General features: G+C 44.1%; 1 protein-coding gene across 1 annotated transcript in view; it reads right to left on the minus strand.

The window, feature by feature from the left end:
* Positions 1–10,732, minus strand: part of T265_13211 (hypothetical protein) — a gene marked incomplete at both ends in the record, with an annotated part of 15,995 nt that extends 5,263 nt beyond the window's left edge. Inside the window, 2 exons of the mRNA XM_009167768.1 lie at positions 8,283–8,569; positions 10,107–10,732. Of these exons, the coding sequence (XP_009166032.1) occupies positions 8,283–8,569; positions 10,107–10,731 (912 nt within the window). The remainder of the gene's footprint in view (positions 1–8,282; positions 8,570–10,106) is intronic.
* Between the last annotated feature and the right edge of the window lie 1,215 nt (positions 10,733–11,947).

The raw sequence follows: 11,947 nt of genomic DNA on the forward strand, positions 1-11,947 counted from the left end.
TCACTCTCAATCAACTTTTCAAGGTAAGTCGTTATCTACGAGGTGTCCCATGGACTTTTAATGAGGACATTTCAACGTCCACTGAAGGAATTTTAATTTTGACAGCATCAGGGAAAGTCAATCGTGTCACTGTCACGAATGGCTTGTGCATTAACTCTCATTTAGAACAAACTAATGCGATGAGGTTCAACCGTCCGCTTTCCCAGTGTGGAACTTACAGCATACTTGCACGACAGTAGGCAAGCCAGTAGAATTAAAAAGTAAGAAGTGGCAGTCGATTTACATCATACCATCACGGTCAAATAGTATCCACATATTGGTCAAGTGTTGTATGGCTACGGGCCCAGCAATGACGCCTACTCTTCGAAGCCAGAAGACTAGTCTTTCAACTGCTGGATCCGTATCTTGTTGATCTGCATTCACAACATGTCAGTGGAAAACGTGTACCCATGTCGGACAAGCAGAGACACTGAGCACGCATGTTTAGCTTCAGTCTGATCACCCGAATAGTGTGATTAGCTTGGCTAGCTGCGGCACTGTGGATCAGACTTGTACTTCACCTTGTCATTTCTAAAGCAATATAATGGTAAAACAGCCGCACACCATCTTCCAAAATGATCGAGACATTTGGACGTGTGGTTTAGTTAAGTTGATTCACCTGGTGTTGAGACAGAAGCACACACTCGAGGAGGTTTTGGTAGAACGTGGAACAACTGTGTTAGGTCAACGTTCAGTTACGTTCATTATCCAACCGCCTCAATCCATAGGGAAAGGTGATCTGTAACAAAATCGGTGCACTACGATTGATGATGAGTGTATCCATTGTCCCGTGCATGTGATGCGTGCACTCTTTGTTAGAATCGTTCAACTACCACAGCACTGGGAAGGGGGACGTGCGTACTCGCCCGGCATGTTGCTATGTTAATGCGCTAGAGTGCTACCCAGTTACCCACTAAAGCTGAATATATCAGTCATTTGTCTTCATCAGAAACAGCTCACAGAAGGCTGGTTCCAGCTGGACTTGTAGCAAGTAGTCAGTGACAAGTTATGAAAATTCATCATTGTTTGCCTGACTGACCCGAAATCATTCCGACAAGGAAGGAAGACACCGAATCTACGTGATCCATAGAGCTACACTGGAAGCTGTCCGTATGACATTGACAGAGTCTATCATACCAAGTTAATCGATGGATAGGCGTTAGGCTGACCGTTTTCTGGCCTTGCAGATTGAGGGTTGGAACATGTGAAACAACGAGTTCCTTAAAACTTGAAAACCGCCGGTCTGAAGTGAATCATCGCTGCCCTGCGGCTAGGCTTTCAAGCCACAGGCTTTGGTTCAGGATTCCAATAGTTCCCTGTGTAAAACTGCGAATCTCGTCAGATCATATCCATGAAGCGTACGGGTACTAATGGTCTCACGGTAAATCGGCCGTCACGTGCGGCAAACAAGATTCCCTTTACCAATAGACTTCTGCTGCGTTTCCGAATGTTACCAGCGCGGTGAATGAGTTTCAGACACCTTCGTTATCCAGATGTTAAAGCCTACAAACTTCAGATAGTTCTACATCTGTTGCAGGAAGTTACACTAATGTTGGTGTAGCTCTCAGCTTCGGAACTGAATGGACCTTTGCTCAACTGAATACCTGTAAATAACTATCTTCGCGCTGCTCGCTTGTCACTTTTCACAAGGACCCCCATTAACCGATATACTATTCATTCGGTAATTGCATTTTCTGCACACACACCGACCAACGGTAGCCCTAATTCGGCGAGGGATACTTTCTATCGGGAACGAACCCCTCTTCTACCCAACAAGAAAAGTTCATCTACTGCCCTAGTCGCCGACGATCTCAGTGAGCACGTAGGAGCCCTCAGTTCACCAGAGTCCGAATCTGGTGGACTGTTCAGCATGGACTCAAGGACTCATGACAATTACGGCGGTCGTTTTCCGCTTTGTACTAATCACCACTCGGTCGCTAGTACGACTGGGTTCATATGCAGCAGACGCCGTTGCAATGCCTAACGTCTCCCACTGATACACAACAATGGAACCACACTGGTCACATGACCATTGACACATGGTGACAAGGCTTTATACTTGATTGTCGGCTCACGTGGATTCCGCTCTCTTTATTATTTGGTGTACATTATCGATAAATTTCCCGGGGAGACTGGATCGTTTGGCTATACGAAAAATTTTGACTGACAAATTAAACAATCTTAGCAAGCTAATCTATGCGAAACTTTAAAGTCTGCATGCCTGACAGGCATCAGTCGTAACTGGGACGAGATATGCACTGCCATGCATACGGCAGGAACACAGCGTGTAGTGTTTCTGAAGGCCCAGTGAAATAAGCACTGGACTTCAAAACAGCCAGTGTGGCTCATCGATGCGAAACGTTGTATCCCTTCTGATGTCTAGCATAGTTCGGCCAGAACGACTCCTAACTGGCCACTCAAGTATAGTCTGCGTGCGGATAGAGAAAACTAGTGGAATAGAGAGCTCTGAAAGCGAGGGAAGCTAGCACAGCTGAGAATGTCCGGAAACTATGCCATCTTCTGCACACAAAAAACCGAAAGAGGCGACTGTCATTAAAGTTACCAAGGCAACTATTGGACAATAGATATACAAGAAAAATAAGCTCCTTGATTGTTGGGCTGACTACTTTCGAAAACAGTTTTGTTGGACGGAATTCGACTTTAAGGTGGATCTACTGCAGACCACGTAAGTCCATTTTGAGTTACGTCTTACTCCTGCCTTTTTGTGAACAAACCTTGGCCTTTGTTGTGTACTCATCAGAATAGGTCAACTAGTGGGGCGTCCCACATGATGCAAGGATTCCAAATGCTGAATTATTAGGAACCTCGTGACCAGAACTGGTAATCGTTTGGCGATTGAAGAAGTTAGATTTTACCAAAATGAAGAATGACGGTTAATGCACTGTTCCAAACTGTTCGTGGTGCATTTAGGGAAGTGCTCTTTTGTGCGCTCCTCATGTCCCCTCCCAGTTCTCTCTCCAGATGTTGTGACTTGTATACAGCTGTTACCCAGACAGTCTAAGGGAAGCTGTGAGATTGGCTCAGTGCTGGGAGCACTGCTTACCACATGCGGTGGGGTCACGACAATCAACGCAGCAAAGGAACGAATAGGTGGTGTGTAGTGCATGCCTATTAGAAATGACCAATAATACGTCAGACACCAGCGCGGACCGATCAGCCACACGGACATCGCACAACTCCCACACCCCCTAAAAATGAAATAAATATTCACTCACTGACGAATTTGAAACGAGGATTGATGATGAGTCTGCTGAGAAGTAGCGTGGAGTTCAAGGAATGTTGGGCTGATGGGAAGCTTGATGGGGCAGGAACAGCTATCTTTCCGGAATCACTTATTTGCCCAGTGTCTTTTTCACTCAAAACATAGGTGAAAAAAACAATGTGTCAAATAGTGCTGGATGTTGGATGCTCATGCGATTGATAATGTGCATCCAGTTAACTTTATTTTACATATTTCCAAAACCTTGTAAAAAATACCTCAGGTATACATTCCCCGAAAATTCTCTACAGAAGACGGAGGCTCTTGAAGTGAAAGAACTTGAGATTGCCGCAGATCGTCTCTCCGTGCAGTGGTCCCCTCTAAAATTACATTTTTGGGCAACATTAGTTTTAAGGGCAAACCTACACATTATACTGGAGACACAAGGAGAAGGCTGACTGGATATCGGGTCACAGAGCGTCAGTCGATTTGACCTCGAAAAGCGTGCACACAGTGTTTGATGCTTCCTCCGTTTCCCAGTTCAACCATCTATCCTCCAAAACTCTAAACTTGACCTTTCGAGTGCGAATGATAGGGTGATTCATGCAAACGGTGTGTTTCTTGAGACGCCAAGAAATGAGCGATCTCATGGACTGAAAACTCAGTTGCGTTATCTGTCACCGGATGTTCCGGAACTCCGAAATAAGCAAACATCCCGCTAAGGATAGGTATCGTTTAGAAGTAGCACGCTACTCATACGGCTGCTGAAAACTGTTCGACAGCCCGGGACCGGTCTCGCCCTCCTTGGAGGCAGTTCAAGAGTTTCCGTTAACTTTATGCTCAACTTGAATTCAGAGTGTACGAAATTCGACAAATATGTCCATTTGTGTACATGTACGCTTACACTGGACTGATGAAACCCAAGTACACTAGTTCCCATGAAGTTTCGAGCAGCAGCAAAGAAAGTATATGAGGTTTCACGGGGGATTTGGTTACCATTGCCCACTGCCAACAGCTGTGGACAAGTTCGTCAACACTCGGATGAAGGGAAGTTCAGTAGGCACAACTTCAAGCGATGTACTTCATTCTGTTAATCCAAAGATGTCCTTTGTTAAACGTTTCAAGTGCTTGATTCCGAACGGCACGGTCTTCCAGTACTAGAGGACCTTCGTGAAGAAACGACTCTTGACACTTATTCCTTATCTCCATTGGGTGAGCTTCGCGAAAGCCCAGCAAGATTGCCTTGTTTGAATATATTGTCATCATCATAGGGACAATGCACCACCAGTAGGAACTGGTTTTCAACTGTCAAGAAGCATGAAGGTTAAACATCCTTAGTAAACAAAGGATGAAGGTAGGGATTTATTGCACAAAACCCCATGCTCCTAGAGAAAGTGATCAAGGACGTGGTTCCCACATCTCCCAATGCCAATGAGATAAACAAATCTGAGTACCATGCTGGAGAAAGACGCCATTAGTGCGATTGACCCAACGTCTTTTGCAAACCTCACTCAAGACGACGACAAACAATTCTGTCGGGCTAAGTGAAACCAAGCCCACCACTGGAATTGGCTGCATGCCACGTCCTGTAAGGTTCCAAACCATGCACGAGGGATATCAAGTTTAACCTCTCAAGAAAGTGGAAAAGCCAACTTGACAGTAGCCGCTTTCATTTTGTGCTGCTAGCAGTGGTCTATCCTACGCGAACTTTTTTGCCAACAGGAGTTTGAGTGAAAACGGTAGACCATGGTCGGACTTACTTAGTACATGCTCCTGCAAACTTAGCTTGATGAACTTTACCCGCGACTCGAGTGAATTCGACTCATTACCCAGAGCTCGCCTACGACCCGTTTCACTAGCCATTTGCCAGAGCTATTTGATGCCTGCCATAGTACGGAGGCAATCATGGTTTGAAATTTTCAGGTCGGGGTGGGTGAAGCAGGCAAGTTTCACAGCCACATAGTAGGACTGCTGTCGCAGTCGTTTTTAGACATGAGCGTTTAGCCTCGGTGAAATTCTTTCTAGTGCTATAAATGACGCAAGTTGGTATATATTACTCGTGCCTTGATAATGTGTGCATCGACTTCATCTCTGACAATGCAGTTCCGGCTTACGTTGCTGCCTAGATAGGTAAAGTTATCTACGACTCCTCATTTTTAAATTTCAAGAAGGTACATGGAAATCCTGAAATAAGACCACGCAGACCGTGTGGACTTCATGCCAAAAAGAGGAACATGCCATTTACAGCATTTTGTGTGGACACATGATTGTCAACTGACAGAACAATCCGCACAACATCATTCTGCCAGTCTTTTTCTAGATGTGAGTTCCATACCCACATTTGCGGTTCCTTGAACGGTACACTCCGTGGTAGTACCGAAGGGATAAAAGTGAAGAGAGGAGGCATCTATGGCAAAATCCGCTACCTGTTGGAAAACTCTTTTTAACCCTAACGTGATCGGAAGCATGAAAGTAAATGACAGGATGAATGTCCAAAACTTCGAGGACATTCATTGTTGACCAATTATGTGTCGAAAGACCAACCTACCTATGGAGTCGAAGGCACCTCTGAAGTCAAGGGTAAGTGCCACAGTCAGGGGTATGTGTGATGCTACTCAAGCACTTGACGTAATATGTAGCTGTGGTCAGCCTGCTCTTTACCTGGTCGAAACCCTGACTAGTGTTCTCAGTCTTGCTCTCACCTGATGAGATCAGGTGTTGCCATGTTACTGAAATTAGTAACGTGAGCCGACAATCAAGTGTAAAGCCTTGTCACCAAGTGCTAATGGCCATGTGACCAGTGCGGTTCTATTGTTGTGTATCAGTAGAGGGGCGCCAGGTAGTGCAACGGCGTCTGCTGCATATGAACCCAGTAGTACTAGCGCCCGAGTGGTGATTAATACAAAGTGGCAAACGACGGGCGTAACCGTCATGACATCTTGAGTCTACGATGAACAGTCCACCGGACTCGGACTCTGGTGAACTGTGAGCTCTAACGTGCCCAGTGAGATCGTGGGTGACCAGGGCAGTAGCTGAACTTTTTTGTTGGACCATCATTTCCGAAGCTGAGAGCTATATCAACGTTACTGTAACTTCCTGCAACAGATGTAGAACTATCTGAAGTTTTTAGGCCTTAACATCTGGATAACGAAGGTGTCTCAAACTCACTGAACGCACTAGTGACATTTGTTAGAGATTCGGAAACTCAGCAGAAGTCTTTTGGTAAAAGGAATCCGGTTTGCCGCACATGACGGCCGATTTACCGTGAGGCCATTTTCCAGTGATATCTACCGCACTCGTCGTTCTTGTGAATGCAGTTCAGCAAGATACCGATCCAGCAGTTGAACGACTGGCCTTCTGGCTTCGAAAAGTAGACGTCATTGCTAGGCCCATCCATCATTGACGAATGCCTGAGTACTATTTGAGATGATACAAATCAACTGTCACTTCTTACTTTTTAATTCCATTGGCTCTCTTGGTGTCATGCAATTATACTGTACGTAGTACGCTGTACGTAGCGAATCGTTGAATCTAATTGCATTGGTTTGTTGTGGATGAGAATCAACCCACAAGCCGTTCAAGAAGTGACGCGATTGACTTTCCTCCTTGCTAAGTAACGATTTCGTCCCTCAAATTTTTAAGTTGTTCGGTCGAAGTCGCAGATATACACGCCCAAATGCATGGGATGCAATTGGGCCTTTTTAAATTCACTGTAACAAACCACAAAATGTCTTTTTGGAAGGTAGCTACTTCTCATTGGTGGGAATGACTTAGCGTGAATTTCAATCCGGTGAAAGTCTAACGTGTATTCGTTACGGTAGCAGACAATCATCAGAAGTTGTTAGCGTGAAAGGTGATGCACCTAAATCTTGCCCGTCATACTGGAGCGCTAAGAAGCGGGTCTACAGAATTCTAACAACAAACTACTCATCCCCGAAAACGAACAGTCTATTAGGTAGTTCATTCACGAGCTGGTCAGTGGAAGTGACACCCATTTGGTGGGCTGTTCGGAGGAAAACACTATCAACTGATGCGCTATGTGGCGTTCCTTCTACACCGACCTGGCACAACCTAATGAGGGCTGGGTTTTCTGAAGGCTCAGTAATTTCCCAGTATTTGTGAAAACCAGCTGACTTAGCGAGAAGCAAATTCAAGCTGGTGTTTACACTTGACCACTTTTCAGAAAGCGACAGATGTGGGTGATTTTTCAAAGGTAGGACAGGATTTTGTGGATATTTCTAATTACCTGAACGACTGCGGGGCATTGCCCATTGCATGGTTCACTAACGGCAATGGTATATGATTGATTAATACACTGGACAAAAATGTGGCAACTCAGCTGCGTTGAGAAGTGTTTGGGTGCAAAAGCTTGGGTGGAAACTGGGCACACTCCGTAGGTCAGTCGAAAGATAGGACTGGACAGTTCGAGCTATCCTCCCACAGGGTGTGTCCTTTCGTCCATACTTTAAGTACTCGTAGCCCTGGTTCGAAGATTTTGGTTCAATGAACAACAGCAAAGGTAACAAAACTTGTTACCTTCGTCTCCAGAGCTGGTCTCTCCACTGCAATCAAAGCTTATAAATTGACGTCCAATACTGGCTGACATATATATATATATATATATATATATATATATATCACTGCCAAAATCAGCGCACATTATGCTTCACATGTTTCCACACCTCAAAACCATTGACAGGTTACAGATTCAATAAAACTTCGGCTCACTTTGTACCCTAATACCTCGAGCACGACCAGCAACTCTTCAACCTGACTACTTAGATGCGAGAAATCTACGGCCTGATACTGATTTTCAACGATAATCGCTTCAGCTGAATACTATACCTACATGGTAAAGAAACAATCTGCCTGCTCAGTAAGCCACCACTTTGTTATTATCCATTATTTCGCACTTTCTGTAACCAATTATTTCGACGACTTATTGCATCGGTTGTAGATTTTATATTACTAGACATTCCAGAAGTACTTCTCCTGAGTACAGGTATTTAGGTAAATGACTTACTTTCGGTGGTGGTACTGGTAGACCTCGTCTGCGTGCTTCCTCTTCCTCATGTTGCCGCAGTGCCTGTTCCCACTTCAGGAGTCGCTCACGACGGCGCTGACGTCGTCGACGGAATATGTCGTAGAAACATCGACAACAAATGATATTCACGTAGACCAAACGAAACACTCTAGCCAAAACATTTCCGATGATGGCCAAATAGATCAACATCAACGGGATTCCAATCACCGAATAGATTATACAACTCAATCTGCCCCAGAATGTAGCCGGTGCGATGTTGCCGTAACCTAGGAGAAATGAACAAAACACTGTAGCCATTGAACCCGAAGTAGAAGTGATTCCGAGTAATTTAGGTTACTTAGATAGTTTTCAACCAATTTTCAGATATAGGGCAGACGAACTAGTACCTACACAAACAAAATTCTAGGTATAGTCAGACATTGGGAGGCGGGTTTTTTCAGTTCGATTAGTCACTTCGTTATGTAGTTTATGATCCTCTCGAAGGATGCTTGACCCTGTGCAGTAGACTGAGCTGGTGAAACAATGACTCAAAAATAGACCAACATCGCCTTTAAATTCCAAGCATATATTAGGTTGGGTACACAAATTGAATACCAGTGGATAAGAGCTCCCAGTCAGTTGCAAATACGTGGTGAACGATGAAGCTGGGATCGAGAATTGAACGCCTGTTGAGAATTCCAAAAGTGATGCATGAGTACTAAGTAGTAGTATCTAGTTTATTCATGAGGGTTTCTTAATGTGAATGGGGATGCTAGGAAGTTAGGAAGTTTTACTTCATTTGCTGTCTTCACATTAGTCCCACAGTCAGAATTGGAGCAATCTATCGTACTAAAAATACGTGAGTAATAAATCTGTGGATCAGGGGCAGATTGCTGTTGTAAAACTGTTTGTCTTTGAAACGGTCAAAGACATTTCAAAGTAAGCAGTGATCCGAAAATATTGATGTATTTTCTGAACATCAAGTCAGGAGCCGAGAGTAACAAAAAGTATGGTAGAACTGTTGAAAAACCTTTCTCACATCATGTCTCCATCTGGACATCTTGCCTTCTAATTGTTGAATTAAATCAAATGTTCATTACATCAGAATTTCGGTTATATTTCACAGACACCAAATGTTTGGATAGCAAAACCCAAGGAGAAGATAAGCGTGAGTGCTACTTCCCCTGGGAAGGGGCTCAAAAGTGACCTTGAAACGTTAGGAATAAACACTTAGAAATACTTAATTGTACCATTATGCTCACACTTGTTGGAAGAATGATCAACCGACTGAGTCCTACATTATATGTATGGATCCGAAATGCGTATGTGATTCACGGCACCCATATAGGGCATGTGTTTTCAAGTACATTGCACATGCCCAGAGTTGATCGTCTTCCGATTTACACCAAAGGACATGAAATGGTCACCGAATGAAGCATGATAAAACGAGGGTATGCTGTGGTACGTTGCAGTGTGGTCTCCTGACAAACAGAATGACAAAGGAGTCAACAAATGGACAAAAGCGCTGCTGACACAGAAGCCGACACATTGAGACTAACTAAAGCAAAGAAGCTTTGCCATGTTTATCCTTATCACTGCATACTACCTAACACTGGACTAGTGGACTGAGTGAATTTGATAAAAGCACCCACAAGTCTTGTGTTTTTTACCAACCTCCTGAGTTCTGTTGCTAGACGGAACCCCTACATAATGTGGGCTAATTAAGCTATACTATCATAAGTAAGGACGACATATTCCCGAAAAACTTTTGTCAAAAACGAGGCTTGGGGAGAGACTTATGCGCGTGAACAACTTTTTCCATACCGATAGTTGAAATGAGCGTTGCACAAAAGTAAACCGAATTGGCCAGACTCCACTTTGCGCCGCTGGTTGTGTACAGGATGGCCGAGCAATTGGTCTGCGGGTGGAAGTTCAAAATAAACAGCTGATCGGCAAAATCAATTAGTGCCTCACGGACCTGTGATTCCAATACGGGGCGACTCATTTGAGCTTCGACTATGCCAATTGTCCGTGATACTGAGAAGTTCAGCTTCTTCTGATAGCCGTCCTGTTTCTGAATGCACTCTGAGTACTCATTGTCCAATTCAAGAGTGCGGAATAGGTAGCCACCTCCGGCCAGATAACCAAGGAGGATAAGGAGCAGTCCAACTTGTGTGAAAATGGCCTTTGTTACCCGTAAGCAGTGTTGTCCAGGCTTTCGTCCCGGGTCTTTATTTAAGCGTCCTACTTGTTTCCCGCGCTCATCAACTACTCCAGTTGTTATTGCCTTGGAGGTAAAATCAAAGTCGTCACTCTGATCGTTGAATTTGGCTCTCATCCCCGAACCGTCGCAACAACGAATGACGAACAAAGTGAGAAGACAGGGAAGCAGAAGCCAAATTTGTACTCGTATCCAAGGCACAAAAGATCGTCGTTTTGATTGGTTTCCAGTGGGCTTGCTTTGGATGCTTGCTCTGATTGGACGGCAAACCATCTTTGTTTCCAAGCCTGGGATGATTATCTGAGACGGAAAACCACAGACGACATGCGGCCTATTGTTACTTCGGGAAAAGTTGCAAGTACAAAACACTATGTGAGACGTGACTTTAGCTGTCGATAATGAGGATCCATACTATACCTGGCGCCTTTCAGAACAATGGGTCACGTGATACGCTCAAAGAATTTGCATGATGAACAATACAGTGTCCGAAAAAAAAACAGTTTGAGTAGGGAAGATAGTGCGAAAAATATGGTTACTCCCACCTGTTGGGTGAGAAGAAATGTCATTAAGTTGTCTCAAAAAACCAACGCTGCAACCAACCCATCCTGGAGTCTCATTTTTCTGAGACGCTTGAATTTTGTCACAATGAATGACCTTTTTTAATGCAACTGAGCCATTTTGGATATACCAACCAAAACAGATCACAACACACTTAAGAAGGAGTCGATTTCTCGGTTTAGTCATGTGTTTGCCAACGCGAAGTACTTGTCGATTTCACACTAATCTTTACAACCACAAGCATTCTAAGGAAACTTATTTGAAGTCGGTTCAAACACGTTGATAGAAGTCGCACTGGTCACTGTCACACAGCTGATCAGCAAGGACTTGAGAAGATGGACTATAGAATTGAGCGATTCGCGTTAAAACATACCAGCTAGGTTTCGGTCCCCGGGCCATTTTCTCATTAAGAAACGCAAACACTTTATCGATATAAAGGTCACAGCTCAACTGACTGGATTTAGGTGGTCCAGGCCACAAGTCTATGACTTTCCTGTTGGAAGATTCTAGTTCGACGCTTCTTTGATCTTAAGGACTTTCACGTGTTTTTTCCATATATGTTTCTTCCAAAGTTAGAAGCCAAAACGTTTTGGAAAATTGCTTGTTTCTGTTTGTCATTTGGCTTGCTGTACACGGTTTTTTCTGTTTATCACTCACACACATCCACTCGTGTATCAGAATGATTCTGAAAAGCCTACTCGACCAGAAAAGAAATCTCGAGAAACTGGTTCCATTAGTCTATACTTGCTGTTAGTGTATCAAATCATGAAATTTATGCTTTCTTCTCACACGGTCTTTAACTGTCTGGCGCAAACAATCTCAATTTAACCACACGGTTCTCTGTTGGATGTGGCCTCTACGTATATCCATTCAGTCATGGTTGTTT

The sequence above is a fragment of the Opisthorchis viverrini genome (assembly GCF_000715545.1).
Source record: "Opisthorchis viverrini unplaced genomic scaffold opera_v5_47, whole genome shotgun sequence".
Lineage (NCBI taxonomy): Eukaryota > Metazoa > Platyhelminthes > Trematoda > Opisthorchiida > Opisthorchiidae > Opisthorchis > Opisthorchis viverrini.